Below are 18,655 nucleotides of genomic sequence, written 5' to 3'. Positions count from 1 at the left end.
GTGGTATGATAGAAGGGAGTGCAGATTTGGGGAAGGGGTAATCAGCATGCACAGTGTTTTGGGATGGGGGAGGGGAGAGATGGGGATAAAATTTGGAACTCAAAATTTTGTGGAAATGAATGTTGAAAACTAAAAACAAATGAATAAATAGAAAAAAGTGATAAAAAAAAGAAAACATTAAAGCTTGACAGAGTATATTATTTGTAGCAGTAGATTTATTCTAATTCAAATAAACTAACTAAAAAGTTCATAATAAAATAAATAATCTTAAAACCTAAAACAAATGTCTTTACTAGAGAAGTCTTTACAAAAGTCATAAAATGAAGGAAAAATAAAGAAACAGCAAATCATTCCACTGTTCTTGTCAAGAAAATTCCAAATGATGTCACACAGAGTAAGCTATGACTGAAAAGATGACTGAATAGCAAAACAAAACAAAGGAAGCCTTAAGATGAATGTAAATTTTAATATTGCCTCATGGTATGCACTACATTTGCGTATTTCTTGATTATGCATTATTTCAAAATGAAATGTTATTCACACAAATATATTTTGTTGAAGTATAAAGTAAACAGTGCCAAATTGGGAATTAAAAAAAATTCTATTTTAAATCTCTTAAAGTGGCAAAAGACACCAAATGTATATAAAATAATAAGTATCCACATATGATAGAGAACTAGGATATAGCAAACATCTTCTCTTTCAGGAATTACTTCAGATAGCTTTAATGAAATAGTGAATTTATGTTATGTTAAAATATTAATGTTTTAAAATGAATAGATATTTAAAAGTTAAAATCTTCAGTACAAAAGAATTGCTTCCAGCAAGTTAATACTGAAATGAATATTTAGGAAAATGCCTACTACAGTCTTCTCTCCTTTAAAATTTGTTTAAATTTAAATATCCATCAAAATACTATACCAAAAACAGGTTGGTAGAGAAAGAGACTACTACTGAAAATTAAACTGCTAAACAGTCTGAAGAATGAAATCCTAAATGCTGGAACAAGAGGAGTCAGTAAGGAAAAAAATATTTTGGTGGATATGAGTGTAATTCAAGATGAAATACCAGAGTCTATGGAATACTGTGTATAATTTATTCATATGGTAAGTGTGCCAAGGCTGAAGGTACTAGAATTGATTCTTCGGTAAATCCTTAAGTGTTTGATTTTTATGAGGGTTTTTACAACAGTCATTTTAATTTGTTTCTACTTTCATGCATTTTTAACTTGTTTTTAAATTGCATGGACACAATGTTCTTTACCGTATTATTTCTTTGCAATATTCTTATTTGAAGGAGAATCATTAAATGACATGAATTTCACCATATCATTAATATATTTTATTTCATAACAAAAATGGTGCTGTGAAAAGAAGGAAAATTAATCAAACAATAATGAAGGTATAGAGTGATGTGTATATAATAGAAATACAGCATCTTTGATAAATGAAAATTCATCTTACTGCTTTTCCTTCATATTATTAAAGGAATGATAGGGGAATCACTGTAGCCACAATCCTTTTTTTTTTCAATTGTAGTTTTTCAAGCATTACAGTTATTAGAAACAGAAGATTCTTGGAAGCATTACTGACAACCAAATTTAAAGAGTAGATTTTAATAGGTTATGAATAGCACATATAAAGCTGTAAAATATACTATGCAAAGCAAAAATCAATCAAAAACACACAAAAAACTAGCCCTCTTCTGTTAATATTGTTATAATAAGCAAACACTTTGCATTTTATCATAGCTGTTGAAGAGAAACATACAACTTTTAATAAGTGCAAATGCCATGAGATATGAGGAATGCTTAGGTACCATTTTTTCTCCTTGTCATTGTGGTGAGATGTAAGTATGAGATTAACCACCTGAAGATGGTTTGCTTTAAATTGCATCTATTTTAACTCTCAAAAACAAGTCACTCATTCAGATATCAATTAACAAAAAAGACAAACATACTTCATCCTCCAGTTGGTTACACTTGTGTTTTTGTACTAATATCATTATGGGAAATAAATTAAAAGAAAAAGTATAAAGAGGACTGTGTATAGAAACTTGCATCAGTAAAAATAAATGCCTTTAAAGATGGTCTTTGAAGAGAATGACTTTCTCCATTTTGAGTTTTCCCAAGAAAAATACTATAAATGCTTCTTGTATTTTCATAACTTATTTTACATCATCATCACCCTCACCTTAATTTAGTTTAATTTTTATATTTTTACTTTAATTCTAATTAATGTCTTTGTTGGCCACTAGTACTTCACATTTCTTTCCCCTCTGCCCTTTCATCTTTACATGTGTATGGACCAGGTGCTTTAAACAAAGAGATTAATGTGCTGGCACACTCCATCACCTATTCTTATGTTTGCAGAGTTGGCTGCAGAGAAGCCCCTAAGAGCCTGTGTCTCAGAGAGACTACTCAGAAATCTGTCAATGTGCAGAAGGTTTGTTTGAGATCATCAAGCTCCCACCTTTAATTGCTGCTTTCCAACACTACTGGGGATCTTGACTATTCAAGCGCACCCTTTAATCCAGCTGTACAGGAAAAATGCATTAACCTTCATGGCCCAAACCTGCCTTTAGCCCAGAGAGAAAAGCTAAATTGTTTACTCAAGTAGAGCTAGCATTAATTTTTTAATAAATTCCATTTCATTGAAAGAAGTTTAACAATTTATGATCAGTGATGAGACAATGAAAGAAAAATGTTATAAATTTATATTTTCCTTGAGCTACAGTATCACAACATTATTATTATTCAAGGAAAAACCTCATTTTATTCTATTTTATAAACATAAAACATATAAAATCATTTCAGATCTGTAGTTAATCTCAAAGCACTCCCTTTCAAAATATAACCCTATATACTAGAATTAAACAACAAAAATTTAGGTTTTGATACATGCAACTAACATGCACCTACTTTAGGAAAATCTATCAACTAAATAGTCCAAATTATGAATATATAAAATATCTACAAATGAAAATGTAAGAAATATAAGAAATTGCATAGTTTCCAGGTCTGACCTCTTCCCATCTCTATGGTCCTATGTCTCCAACTGTCTATGAGATGTTAACCCTTATATAGCCTGCCAGAAGCTGATATTTAGCACACTGAAATATTAATCTATCTTTAAATTGACTGTTTCCTGTACTTCCTCTGTATAATTAATTGATATCACTATCATCTTATTTCTTCATGTTCAATAACTTAACTGCTTTTGATTACTCTATTTCCTTTGTCCCCATTTATAGTCATAAAGTTTTCCCATATAACATCTTTGAGACTCATCCTTTCTCTGCTCTTCTACAATTGGCTCCCAGAATTCAGATCCATATCACCTACTACTAAACGACTGCCTCCAAATACATCTTCATTTTGTCTCTTCATTTCTGACTACTTCTATGTATTACAAGATAATATTTTCAAAACATTCTTTGCATTATTTCATTCTTCTGTTAAAGGATCAGTAACTCTTCATCTTGCCTATTTGTTCTGATTCAAATTTCTCAGCCTCTCTTTGTGGTTTTCTAGCAACTTATATAACTTCCAAACCTATTTATACATCTAACCTTATTTACCATTATTCTTCAACACACACATTTTTCAGATTGGTCTACATAAAATTGTTTTTCAAAGTCAGTGGAAGACATTTGATATTTCCAAATTATTATTGATTTTGAAGTTGTAAATCTTTGTTTTAAAGAACTTTAGTTCCTTATTTGTAAAATTAGTAATATTGTAAGTTACAAGTAAGATGTATAGAAATCTTGTGTAGACATAAATGAATTGTTCATAAGATGAAAAAATTATCATTATTAATTATAGCATGAATAGTAGATATTAAAACGTAAAATATCACTTAAATAAATACTTTTGAAGAATCTGGCCATGCCAAGAATATGACTTACACGTAAATTCTTAATCTGTAGCGTTCCTTGTTCTTGTAAAGATGTTCTTGGATCTCTACCCAGAAAAGTGAATCCTTCCTTTAACCAGCTAATGACAGGAAGAGGATCACCTGTAGTTTTACATTTCAGCAGGGCGGTACCATCTACTGCTAATGTCTGGTTGGCCGGGCCTTGTAGAATTATAGGTGGAGGCCTATCTGTCAAAACTAAATGAGAAAGAAGATTTCAGGATATTTTACTTAACATACATTCATATAAGGTCATCCAATCTATAATGTGAGATTAAAAAAAAGCATATGTACTGAACTTATAAAATAGTTAGTTGTTTGATCTTAATAATTAAGACAATTTACTGTGTTCATAATTCTTTAGAAAGACAATGATTTGTCGATATTGAAACAACAATGTGAACTGTTTTTAGAAGTTACTTATAAACTACTCATTTATTTAAAACTACTTAAAGGAAAATAATTTCTCCCTTAATTTCATTTTATGATTGTTGACAATATGCAGTTGAATCATCTCCTACATATCCTCCTCAATTTGAGATAGGGATGTTTGTCACTGTGTTTAATACATCCAATTCAAGAAGACAGATTATTTAATACATCATTCATAATTAAATAATTTTGTCATATTTAAAATGAAAAATGTATTTTCTATACATATTTTACATTTGATTGCTTGAAGTATTTCACCAAAGGCTCTAGGTCAGTGCTTAGAAAGAATATTCCATTGTCCCATGATTTATACTCACAATAAATTTCCATGTCCTTAAAAATATTAATTCACTAAATAATTCCATTATTTGCTACATCATAGATTAAATACTATTTTATATTACTTTTTTATTTGGCTTCATTGTTACTTGACATGATGCAAGTACAGTACTAGATGCTTCTATATTGGTTCTAGTAGGTTTCTACAGAGGTATATGTATCCTAAAACCGCACATTAATGGTAAAGTTCTGTAACGCTTCCATAATTCTGATGTGGGGGTACACATCTGATGGCTGCACATCTCAGCTCCTCCAAGCCTTTGCAAACTCTGATGTTCTTATCTACTACATAAATTTTAAAGAGGCAATCTACCCAGCAGGGTGGAAGCTGTTCTCTGATATTGTCACTATCTCAGATATGCCAACGTACTATATGGGTTCTCTGTTGTTTGTCATGATTGCCCCCATCTTGTGTTTCATGACTGATATACCTCTTTTTCTAATAATAGATATTCTCAATATCTTTTATGCCACTTCTCTAGCAAGAGTCATATTACTCCTAAGCTCCAATCTATTTATGCTTACTATGTCTTTTCATTACCACTTAGTTATTTGTAATTTTAATTCTTCTAAGAGTATTGTTCCATGGTTGGATATCACTGGAAAAATAACAGGACTTGAAGTCAACAAATTTGGGTTTTTGCTGTGGCAATTAACTTAGGGTGAATGAAAACACTGCATAATTTTCCAACTGGGATCTACTCAATTCTGTGCTCAGCTTATTTTTAAACATTATATAAACAAAATATTTTATTTTCATGAGTTGTGGTTTGGGATGTTCAAGAAAAAGTACCTTGTTTCCCAGATATATTTTAAAATGGTTATTTACCCATCCCCCCACACACATATCAGAGTTATTGTTTCTTCCTTCAAATAGAATATTTCTAATTAAATAAGTAAATATTCTTTGCTCTAACATAGCCCAAGTATGCTTGTTTTAATGAAAAATATCATTTTTTCTAGTGATTAGTTGTCATTTTAAGATAAGTTCATTATCCCTAGATAAGCTTATCTTCATTTGTAGTCAGAATATAGAATAGCATTGATATAAATCTGATGCAGAACTATTTTGCTATATGTTAAATTTAGGAGATAAAAGTACATTAAACATTTATTCCATTTTGAAGTACTTATAGTTGCATAATAATTGGGCTATAATAGACATTTTTCTATTTCTTGAAATAATATTCCAAATTGAAAAGTAGAATCATGAAGATACTTAGAACCATGCTTTCTTTTTCAGGACACATTTATTGAAAGCATGGGAAATACTGGAAACTTTTTATATAGCATTCAGTTCAAAATTGAGTAGAAGGAGATCAGAGTGGAGGAATGAATCTAAAAGCACAGTACAAAGTTATGTAAAGATTTGTGTAGGTCCTCTGTGGATAAGTGGGAAAACACAGATAAGAATTGTACAAAATGAGAAGATGTAGAAGGATGGTGATCCCCATCTGGAGAGTGACTATATACATTGATGAAATCACATATACATCAAAGTACCAAAATAATTCTTATGAGAGTTTTTCAAACCTTAATCTTGGAGTACCCATTAATAATCAAGTGGAAATATTTATTGGGCATAAATCATTAACAATATGTTTCTTGCAGAGTAAGACTTTCTTCCAAAGAAAAAGAGTGCAGGGGAATTTAAAGTATCATTCTTCTAAACAGACCCCTAAAGAAGGCAAATGTTTTTATTTTAATTATCCCCAATCTTCCTATCTAGTTCTGGGGCTTGCCTTTAAGAAGGGATTTTGTATAATATGTTATGATAATAATGATTTTGATTATCTTCCTGGTCTCTTCATTTTTTAAAAAATTTCAAACTAGGACTGCCACAAGCTTACATGATACACCAACTCCTAACCTGAATGTATTATCCTTATTACTCAAGAATACAGTTTTAGAAATTGACTTGAAAATATAGTAATCTATTTTTTTAAGATAGCTACTAGAATACTTTGAAATTTCATTTTAAATTCAGGAACTATGACCAAAATTATCAAAAGTAAAGAATGCAAACATTAGGTCTTCTATTCTGACAACCTTAGGATTCTAATTAATTTGAGGTTTTTTTTTTTTTTTTTTTTACTGTGATATTGATCACAAAAACACATGTTAAGTGTCAGATATATTTCACAGAACTTGATCAGCAAGACAACTCTTTTTTTGTTGTTGTTAATATGTTAGCAACAAACTAGAAGCATTACACCTTAATATAGCCTTATTAGCTTGTGACAAATCTGTTAGTTAAAATAGAAAATATAACATATTCAAAAAGTAATTAAAACTGGACTAAATTTTACAGAAGGATAATATAACAAGAAGACGAACCTTGAGTAATGATGGTTAGGTTTTAGAACACCAATCTGAAAGCTTAGTAGAATCTATTTTCTTTTATTATATATCCATTTATACAAACTGAGGATGGCATTTGTCCAAAGACAATCACTTTACACTCAGTCTGAAAAAGTGACCTGTATTTTAGATTTACAAGTTTAATTTTACTCACGCAATATTTTTCATATTTAGGAATACCTTGGAATAGAAACACAAATTCAGATATTTTGTAGCAATATGTCTTTCAAGATGTATGAATTCTTTACATTAAGTCAAAGGGCATCTGATTATTTTTTTTCCTCTCTGTTCAAATGGATATCTTATAGCACTTTAAAACCGAATGATCAATAAAGTAATTGAAAATCTCCTGGCCAGAAGGAATTTTCAGTTTCAAGGATGTTATGGATGAAATACTACTACAGGTTTCCATGACACTAAAGTCAAAGGTTAAATGAACACTTAGGGTTTCCAGTGATCTATGAACAGATCTATGGTATTCACTATATGTTATAAATTCTCAATAATTTATTGTTATATTTTGCATTGTAAAATTCATTATCGATATACAACATAGGTTTCTTCTATGTCCTCAGAATATGAGTCACTATTTAAAAATGTGTCATTCTATGCTTTCCTTTCCTGCTAATACACACATATGCCTACATCAGTAAGAATGAGTTTGGAAGTCCTTTTAGGGAATATGTTAATCTAAAATCAGCAAAATCGTCACTTAACTCTGTACATTTTATCACACTAATTCTATCATAGTAATCTCTTCTCATGTGAAAACTTAAACTGAAAATATACTAGAAAAGAATTATATGTGCGAAAATGTAACAACAGAAACAGTACTTATGGACATAATCAGTTGGCATGCTTAACATTTTGCATCTTAATGTCAATTGGATCTTAATAGCAAAAAATGTGTAAAAATAAAAACTGTGAACTACTCATTGTTAAATTGTTAATCAAAATAAAAAACTCTGCTCTATAATTTTTAATAAAAAATTTACATTAGTATGTGAAGTTATATATCATATTATTTCTAAAATCTTTAAATTAGATTTCTCCACTTTCAAAATCAATAACTTTCATAACGTCTACTCAGTGTTGACTGCCAAAAGATTTTTGACTCTGATTGCTTTCTTAAGTAAAAATCAATGTAAGAATTAATATCTAATCCAGTGGCACCTAAATGTATTGAATCATCTCAATCATAAACCTATACACTTAAGGTCATTTTTCATTGCTTTCTCCTTTTCAGTGTAAGAAACAATGAAAATGAGACCTATAGTTCCATAGAATGGTGACTAAAATTCAGAATGGCAGTTTTAAAATAAATTAAACATGCTGCATTCATTCCTTGAGATATAATAGTGAAAAATCACCTGATTCACAAGTCATATAAGTCATTTTAATGTGAATTTCCCTTCTTAAACCATTTTTCTACTTTAAATTGCTAGGTTGTTATTCTGGCACTTTGTTTTGTTTCATTAACTTAGTTTATCTTTTTAAATTAAAAAAATAATAGTATGTCAAACTACAATAGTATTTAGCTATGCATTTACAATATTATGCAGGGGGGAAGAAAAACAGTTCCTACATGCAAGTATCTCTAACTAGTTTTATTTTCCAAGTACACATATCTGGGCATTTTTGATTACTGATTACAGAAAAAAAGACAAGAACTTTAAAAGGTTAATCATTAGCTTTCCATCCTATAAAGAAATAAAAAAAGGTATAGTAGACCAAAAAGCCTTGACTGACTAAAAGAAAAATGTCTCATCACTGTTATCCTTGAACCTGACTTCTCCTTTTGGCTCTACAGCAGTAAATCTCTAAAACATCAGCAGGTGCAACCATTAACATCTCAATGTCCTCTCAGTCATGTTTGTCTGTTCTATTTATTCCAATCACAGACAGCATTGAATCAGGGAGCACCATGGACAGATATTAAAAAATACTGCTTTCTATTAATTCTAAATGACCTTTTAATCTACATGTAAATTTAAATTGTATGAAAATGCATGATTTTGTCAGTGAGAGTGAGAGGGGGGGGGGGGGAGAGAGAGAGAGAGAGAGAGAGAGAGAGAGAGAGAGAGAGAGAGAGAGAGAGAGAGACAGAGACAGAGAGAGAGAGAGACAGAGACAGAGACAGAGAGAGAGACAGACAGAGAGAGAGACAGACAGACAGAGAGACAGAGAGACAGAGAGAGACAGAGAGAAACAGAGAGAGACAGAGAGACAGAGAGAGAGAGAGAGAGAGAGAGAGAGAGAGAGAGAGAGAGAGAGAGAGAGAGAGGTGTCACAGACCAGAGATTGCTCTCAGCAGCCAGTGTGAAAAAACACAGGGCTCATAAAAATTTGAGGAAAAGGTAGAATTACCTCTCCTTGTTATAAAGATAAGGACATCATTTAGGAAACACAGTATAATCACTACATTTATGCTCAAACTTTTTATTATGTTTCTGAGTTTCTATTTTCTTGGGAAAAAGCAGATTATTTAGTGTCCAACATCTTTTCCAAATTTTATTGTGAATACAAGCAACATTACATTTATAGTTAATCTGTCTATCTAGTAAAAGCATCAAATGAAGCTGATTATAAAGGTCAAATCTCAGTAGGGGAAATTGTAATGTCATTTCCTAACAGTCACCCATTATGTTCTAAAAATAACACCCCTCTTTATTTATCCATTTAGCATTTTGCATTCATTTTTTCCCATTGGAAGAAGAAATGGTGCTAATAGCACTTGGATACCATTCAAACAATATATTCATTATAACAGGATTTTTAAAATAAACACATAATGACTTCTATGGAATATTTGATCAGTAAAAAAACAACACATTTATAATTTAATTTCTAGGAAACAATCACCATCATATAAAGGGAATCAAATACTGGTTCTCACCATCAGTAACTTCCAGCTGGGCCTTTGCTAAAATACTTCCTGCAACAGTTAAGGCCTGACAAATATAGTAGCCTGCATCAGACCTCTGAATGTTTGTAATAGTAAGATCTCCAGTAGGTGACACTGAACATCTGCTGCTGGGTTGTAGAGGCTGATTTGGAAAAAGCAGGTTCTGTGGAAGCAAATAAAATGTCATCAGAATTCTTTTCAATCCTCAAATAGAAAGAATAGATTAATTTGCTTGGGAAAATAGTAGCAAAGAAGAAAAAATCATTAATTTTCAATAGAATGAAGTGAATCCATAAAAGTAGAGTGAATTTTGCGGAAATTTTGATGACCTGAATTTTGTAAACGTTTCCAGAGATTCTAAAAATGAGATAGCATGAGAATAACAGAATTTCCTTTCATGATTTAAAAATGCTAGGTGAAATATAATAATGATAACAATAATATTAATCAATAGAGTAATGATAACAACAATATTAATAAAATTTTATTTAGGACTTTAAGGTTTACAGAACACCTTACAGAAACTTTTTTGTTGCTTACAAAACCTAGTGAAATAGGTGATATTCTTATTCCCATTTACAGATGGCTAAATTGAGCTTAAGTGATTTGCCAAAGGTGTAAATAGTAAGTGTAGTGAGTGAGACTGTGACAAGATTTGAAGTCAGGCTTTCCTGATTCCATCTTGGACATTCTATATTTATTGTACTGCCTCAAGACAGAAAAAAAGTATTGAAACAATTCAAAATGAAGTATGAACATTTAAACCAAATAATTGCACAGTAGCAATGATAGTATGTCAGCAATGATATGCAATTAAAATTGCAAAATGAATATAACTTAGTCATTTAAAAATTTTAAAAATCTGAGAATGTGTATGGCAAGCTTAAAGAAACCCTTAATACTGAAAACTTGATTTTCAATTTGGTAGAAGTAAGAATAGGGCCTGAGTAACTGATTTTAGGAGGGAGTGAAATAAAATAATGAGGGAAATGTATGACTACAAAAGTTCTTTTTTTAGGAAAGTAACATTAGCCTGGTTAGCTAGTGTTACCATAGCTCAAATAAAGAAAAAATTTGTTTCTAATCATTCTGAAATAAATTCTAGATTGGATTATAAATAAAAGTATATCAGTTTTTATGGTGTATTTACTTATACAAAAGAACATTCTAACCCTCTGGGATCAGTTTCTTAATATAGTAATTCATTTTTCCAGGTTAGTAATTAAACAGTTCAAAACCAGTATAATCAAGTAATAACATTCACTTAAAGATACAAGATGCATTTTCACCTTAAATGTTTTTACCCTTGAAATAAGACCAATAGAGGAAGATAAAATAGGGTATTAGCACTTTTCAATTACGCTAAATGACTTTAATCCAGCAAATGATGTCCTACTTTAATTAGAAGCTTTACTCTTTATTACTACATGATGAATGTCCACTTTATTAGATTCAAGTGTGTCTCTATAAGCCCACTTTACATAAACATTACCATATTATTAAAAGCCTTCTAAAAGCAATGATGGTTCCTAACATGTAAGTTCCACTTGTTAAAACTGAAAACAGTATTTCCCTCCTAGAGAAATTTTGTTACTTTAAAAGGCTACAAATCTTTCATACAAATGGATGCTATTTTTGGAATAAAATAATTATTCTATAGACTCTAAATATGTTGCTGAACTAAACCAATCTCAAAGATTGGAGGCTAAAGTCACTTGGAAATGATGCAATAATTCAAAGCCTGCATTTTCAATCAATTAGACGTTAGAATACTAATTTATGTAATACTAATATGTCATATGAGCTGGATACTCTTTGAGATGCCTCCTTCTACAACATGATATCAACTCGTCCAGTAGATTAGTTGGCGGGGAAAATCCCAAATGATTCAAGCTAACCCATCATTATGATTATGCGCTACTATGATTAGTAAAAGTGGATTACAGGAAAACAGCAACATGGCATCTGAGAGCCTTTGCTTACCTGAAAGTGTCTGGGTGTCTATTACTGCTAGGGAGCATCAGTAGCACATGTGAATGACATGATAGAGCACTAAGTTCATGATGCTACCATTTGTATGGATGTGTGGCCGTATGTTACTATAAACGTTGGATGTCATAGACAGATCTTTTTTTGATAGCTTCACAGTTCATGAATTGATACTATTAAACTTTACCAAACCCCTTTCCAGTGAGTGAGTCGTACATTTGTATGTGGTGAAGGAAAGAATAGGGAAAGAACTAAAATGAGGTTAAAAGTCCAACTATGCTGAAGTCAAATAGCTAAATATCTTCTTAATGCTAAATATGCAAAGCACAAACAAATAACCAGGCTAAATGTTCCTTAAATTGCAACCTTAGTTTGTCAAATGATGAAAGGCGGCTGACTTGATATGAATGTCTAAAACAGAATTTGGCAGGCGCAAAATATACAGGTCTTAGGCATCTTGCAGACAAAGTATGGGGGATAAGGGATTAAACAAGCTAAATTATGAAATGATCTAGGCCTAGGAAACACCTGGTTTAAAGGTCAAAGGACATACAAGTCTGATAATAATTCACCAGTAGTTTAATGGCTATTCTTTCATTTTCTCCCTAGTCCTTGTTTGGAGGAAATGTGACTATAATTAAGACATTGATGACTATTTGGATTTGACTAGAGAAAAGAGGGGGTGAAGAAAAAATCATAAGGAAGAATTGCATGAATGAAATGATATTAGGGTTTCTCCATGAATCCAAGAATGAAAGCATCTGAGTGAAACTAAGTTTTAACCAATGACTAGGGAGAAATTTATACTGTCACTGTATAATGAGAAATGGTTGAGGAAAAACAACTGTTGCTACTCTATGAACCACTATAAATCAGGCAGATATTCCCAATTTGACAAGCTCTTTTAGGAGAGTTTATTCTTAACCAACACCACAAACTCATGATTGGCTTCAAAATGTCCAATCTAAGTTCTTCCAGGGTATTTATTGGTACTCAGATGATTCTTATTAGAGGAGGGGGGAGACAATTCTTTGGGCTGGACTTGAAGAATCCCAAACACCTTCCTCTAGAACATCTTCTCTCAGAATTTTGAGATTCCTGAGTATCCATGAGGCATTCTATGGAATTTTAGGTTCAGCCCAAAGTTTAAATGAACTGAAATCCTGAAAGCCCAAAGTAACTATATGATTTGTGCTAGAGACTGTAGAAAAGCATAATGCTTAGAAACCTGGGGCAATAAGCTATCTAGGATCCAAACCTGGATCCAACAAGTAGGAAAAGAACAATTGAAACAAGACAAGATTTGGGACCTTTTGGCATATGATAGTCTTCCATTAATTCTTCTTGTTACTAGTACTCAATGTGAGATAGAAAAAAATAATTTTCCCTTGGATAGAACTTATACTTAAATTAATAAAAAGGATGCTATATTCAATACCTCAAAGTATGAATAAGGACTCAATCTATTTTTTTACTCTGGTAAAATGGGCTCTCACATGTCTGAATACACAAAAAGAAACTTACCCAAACATGATGCTTTCTTTGGTTTGAATGAATACATAGTTAACTTTCTATATCTTATATGGTTTTGTTTTACTTGGAATAACCTCGGCTTTCAAAAATTAATATATGCATATGATCAGGATAAGCTACATACAATTCATAAAGTTAACACTTTAACACAGTGCCTACATTGTGCTCAATCACATTTGTTGACAGAAAACCATTCTTTCTATGTATATGAATTTTCTCCTATCATATTTTAAATGTGAAATGAGAAAAAAAGAGAAAGTATTCAACTAATTTTGAAGAACACTAGAGGTTAGGGTTCAGAGGTCTGAAAGAAGCATTCAAGTCTTATACTCACCTGGCTGCCTTCTTTCTGCCAAAAAACAGCTGGCTGAGGGTTTCCTTTAGTTTCACAGGGAAATGTAACTGTCCGACCTTGGGCTACAATCTGATCTCTTGGCCTAACCACAAACTGAGGAGGAGCTACAATTTAAGAGGAGAGAAACTAAGTAAATATTAAACAGAAGATATAGAAATTACACCAAAGAGAAAACTTAGTTCTCTAATATTTGTTTTAGTGCCAAGAAGATGTAGCTAAAAAAAATTCTTATGTATTTATCAAAGTACACAGAACTAAATCACTCTCTATCACATGTAAGGTGGATACAATTGCTACAGCATTTACATTTTGTATCAATTCTTGCTACTCACATTTTAAAAGCTTTATATAATGGATTCCTGAGGCCCATGGATTTTTATGGACAAACTTTAAAATAAAGGTTTTTCACATATGTGTTTTTAGGATGAATTAATTTTCTAATTGGCCAGACTTACTTATAATATATTGAACATACCTCTAGAGGGTTCTTCTGAAGCTAGTAATAGTATCCAAATACAATTTAGGGAAGGGAAAAAATCACCCCCTCACACAGATTCTGAAATTCTATGAAGCCACTTTGGACAATGGTCTCCAAATTTCTTTGATTACATATCCCTATCAATTAAAAATAGATGCACCCTCAAAATAATCATTTTTAACTATATAACTTTACATTCATGCAGTATATGCATATGCAATGTAAAACACAAAAAAAGGATGGGCTAAAGATGACATAGTATTTTGATTCTAGAGTCAAAATCAATAAGGAAGCAGGTTTATGGAATGAGAGAAGGGTGTAGATAGATCTGTTCTTGTGCCCAGTCAGATCTGTACTTTAGTAAAGTCACTTTGGCAGCTGTACGTGTGGACAATGGATTGGAGAAAAGAGACATTGCAGTTAGGGAGACCGAATTATTCGTTAAGTTGAGATGTCATGAGGGTCTGAATTTGGTGGCTATGTAGACTGAGAGAAGGGAACAAATGTGAGAGATATGAAGGTAGAAAAGATGAGATTTGGTATCTGAATTCATAGTGGGGTGAGGAAAAAGGAAGAATCAAAAAAAAAACTTAGGTTGTGGGAATATAGGTGACTGAAAGGACAGTGGCACCCTTGGAAGTAACAGGAAAGTTTTAAAGAGGAGTGGGAGGTTTGGGGGAAAGATAACATGTGTTCTATGAAAGATAATATGTGATGGAGATCTCATTTTATCCATTCCTGATCAACCCATGTGACATATTATTAAAAAGGAGGTGACAATGATCTTACTAGTCACTACCCTCAAGCATAGAGCCCACTCTTCCAGGGAGCCTGCCACAGACAGCTGTTCTAGAGGGAGGGCTAGTGAGAGAATTTTCCCAATGACACCTGAGCAGCTGCTACCATGAATGCTAGATTCTCTAAAGGAACAATCTTCCCCAGGTTCAATGTGGGGAAGTTTGGGAGTCTGCAAGAAAAAAAGTCAATGGGGAGTGAGGTAGTCTTTGGAGATGGAGTACATTAGGGTTGTGTTGGAGATAAGCCTAGGACTGGCTATCACTGGGGAATGGGCTACAAGGGGCTGGGGTGATACAACCCCTTTTCATACTCAGTTCAAGAGCCTCCTGGGAGGTAAGGGCACAGTCATACTCCTTGGACTACCTTCTAAAGGAAATACGGAAAAAAGAACACCTTCCTATAATAGAAGCTCAAATACTCTATATATGGCTTCAAATACATGGCTTCATGGTGGCTCCAAGATTTTTCTCATGTAAGTCCTAGCTCAGTCCAAGTTCCTGACTATAGAAGAACTATAAGACTTGACTTGCCTTTGACATTTTTTGACAATAAAAATACATCTTTTATTCAGGAGATAGATAGCAAGGTATCATGGAAAAAGTTAGGTCTAAGAGTCAAAAGCCTTGGATTTGGGTACCATTTGGGTTCTGTTCTTTGATCAAGGTGTGGGAACTGGCACAATTCAGTCAACTGCTACAAATCTGTTTCCTCATATGTACCAAAATGGGACAGGAATCATGAAATCTTTAAGGTTTCTTCAAGCTCTTTCCCCTAAGAAACTTCTATTGATATCAATTAGTGAAACAGAAAAACAAACATTTCTGTTTCTGTGTCACTCTTATTGACTTTACAGTAACCTAAAACACTAGAGCTTCCTCTCCACCATCCTTTGAAGTTGATCTTTTGGAACTGAAGAGTAGGCCAGTAGAGTTACCCTTACTAAATTTCATCTTATGCAAAAGTCCAGCATTCTTCTTAATCAGGTCTCCTGGGATCCTGATCTGTAATTCAAAGTAGGAACTACTGTTTTCAGTTCATATTGCTTATGCCTCCAACTAAGTCTCTGATAAAATTGGTGAACAATATAACTTCAAGACAGATTTCTGATATCCCTCAGTAAAACTGTTACACAAAATTGACACATACTAGTTCATTTAAATACACTTGTGTATTGTCATCTAGCATATACTTTTCTATTTCATCAACAGAGTAGAATGGGGACAGATTAGTTCATTTTTGTCATTGTTTTTTGTCTACTTCATTTCAGTCATAAATATTTACTAAACACCTACTATGTTCAAAATGTAGCACAATGCTTGGATAAGAGTAAGTACACAGCCATTGTTTATTGAACTGAAATGGATTGATAGCACAAAATAATTTAGTAAATGCTTTGCTGCCTTCTAATTACATCTCATAGCATTTACATAATCTATAAGTCTTATTTTTAATACTTTTATTGACATTCTTTGCTTTATATCACTTTTATTTTCACATATATCCTAGCTCTTTCCTCTACCCAGTGAGCCATCCCTTGCAATAAAGATGAAAAATGAAAAAAAATCAGCAAAACCCGTTAATCATGTCAGGCAATATATGCAACATTGCACAGCTATAGCCTCCTATATGTGAAAAGAATTAAGGAAGTATACCAGTATTTTTACTGTTAAAAATAGGGAGGCAGATCAATCTGGAATAAACTATTTTTAATTAATCTAGGATGGTTTTAAATGATCACTAATATCCTTTCTAAGAGATCTCAAACCATTCTTTTAATAATATATTCTAGAATTTTGTCAGGGAGAGAAATCAAGGTCACTGTTCTGAAGTTTGCTAAAGGACTACCTCCATTCATCTTTGTAAAATTGATATAAACATTCTTCTGCCTTCCTGTATCACCTTTCCCATTCTCCAAGATGACTAAGTCAATGATTATCTCTACCAGTTCTTTAAGTAGCCTGAGATATAGCTGGTACATAGTAAGTATTTAATATAAATGTTCATAAAATGAAAGAATATTAAGTGCCTTCTTTAGAACAGTATTTAGTATCTAAATTACAGTGGAAGAAGGTTTGAATTCCTTTACAAGAAAAGCAAACCTTACTTTGGAGGAGCAAATATTTTAAATTTTTTTTATTTAAAAAATAATTTAAAAAGAGAACTGAATTTGGAGCTCATAGAATCATAGATTTAGAGCTGGAAGGGACCTTAGAGTTTGCTTAGTCCAGTCCCCTCAGGTAGATGAATTGAATGCTAGACTTGGAGTCAAGAGGACCTGTGTTAAAATCCTGCTTCAGATATTCACTATGTGACCCTGGGCAAGTCACTTAAACTCTTTGTGCCTCAGTTTACTCATCAGTAAATTGGAGTTAATAAAGTATCCATCTTCCAGGGCTGTTGTAGGGATTAAAAAATATAAAATATATTAAGTATTTTGTAAAGCTTAAAGCTCTATATAAATGTTAGATCTTATTCCAGTTAGTCCAGATACAGAACTCAGGCTCAGAAATGTTAAGAGTCTTGCCTATTATAAAACAGGTAGTAAATAATCGAGTTGGAATTCAAACCCAGAGCCACTTACTCCAAATCTAGTGCACTGTTGACTGTACCATGAATGAAAGACCTGAATTCAAATTTTGGTGAAACAGTTCCTTGCTATCTGTGTAACGGTGGTTAAGTCATTAAAATCTCCTGGGCTGCATGCAGAAAATAAGAGGGGTACAGCAAAAGATTTCTTGCAGTCTCCCTTCCAAAACTGAGTGCAAATCTATTATTCTTATATCTTTATCTGTAATATAAGCACAAGTTATAAAAGTGTTTTGAAGTTAAACTTCTGAAAAAAAATGGAATTGGATAGAAAAAGCAATGACTCTCAGAGCATTCGGAGTAACTAAAGCTTCAAATTCAACTAATGGTTTGTGACACAGATCTCTGTCATTTAGTCATTGATTTGTATAGGCCCAGATACAACATAAATGTAGCACAGGTCCAAAAATATACCCCGTAGGTATTCACTGTTTCAGTGTTAATGCAGAAAGAGAATCAGCATCTATTTTAAATAGCCTGATGAGATTTCTAGATTCTGTGGACTATCTCTTAAATCAAGGCATTAACCTAACCAGAAAGGATAAATCTACTTTGTAATATTTTCCTTTATTAGCCTCTGTTAACAAAAGACTTGTTCCTACAGTATGAAGGAAGTGGATTTATGGATCTATTTGGACAGAGTCTAGTACAGGTTGCCTTGTGTCTTCAGGAGATTACTTGCTTTTTCACAGTCTGTGTTATCCTTGCACAATTCTAAACCATCAGATACATTGATTTTTCATGTTTTTTAATAAAATAGTTTAAATCAATGTCATACAATTATTTCATAGTAATCAAAAGAACTCTCATAGAACTCTGCAATTTTTAAGTGAAATGAGTTGGCAACTTTTTGTTTAAGATCGTACTGAACATGTTGATCCAAAGCACAGAGAGATACTTGGCCCTTTCTTTATTTAGTATCCATTATTTAAAACTAGAATTCAAATGTAGCAAAGAAGATG

General features: G+C 32.3%; 1 protein-coding gene across 15 annotated transcripts in view; it reads right to left on the bottom strand.

Annotated features, from left to right (window-relative positions):
- Positions 1–18,655, bottom strand: part of ROBO2 (roundabout guidance receptor 2) — an 820,467-nt gene that overhangs the window by 206,370 nt on the left and 595,442 nt on the right. For all 15 annotated transcript variants that reach the window (XM_072621616.1, XM_072621613.1, XM_072621611.1 and 12 more), the window contains exons 8-10: positions 13,811–13,935; positions 9,946–10,117; positions 3,910–4,115 (exon numbers count right to left, since the gene is read on the bottom strand). In XM_072621616.1, coding sequence (XP_072477717.1) covers positions 3,910–4,115; positions 9,946–10,117; positions 13,811–13,935 — 503 coding nt within the window. The remainder of the gene's footprint in view (positions 1–3,909; positions 4,116–9,945; positions 10,118–13,810; positions 13,936–18,655) is intronic.

Source organism: Notamacropus eugenii, chromosome 6 (assembly GCF_028372415.1).
Source record: "Notamacropus eugenii isolate mMacEug1 chromosome 6, mMacEug1.pri_v2, whole genome shotgun sequence".
NCBI classification, from domain to species: Eukaryota; Metazoa; Chordata; class Mammalia; order Diprotodontia; family Macropodidae; genus Notamacropus; species Notamacropus eugenii.
This window is presented reverse-complemented; position numbering and strand designations above follow the sequence as displayed.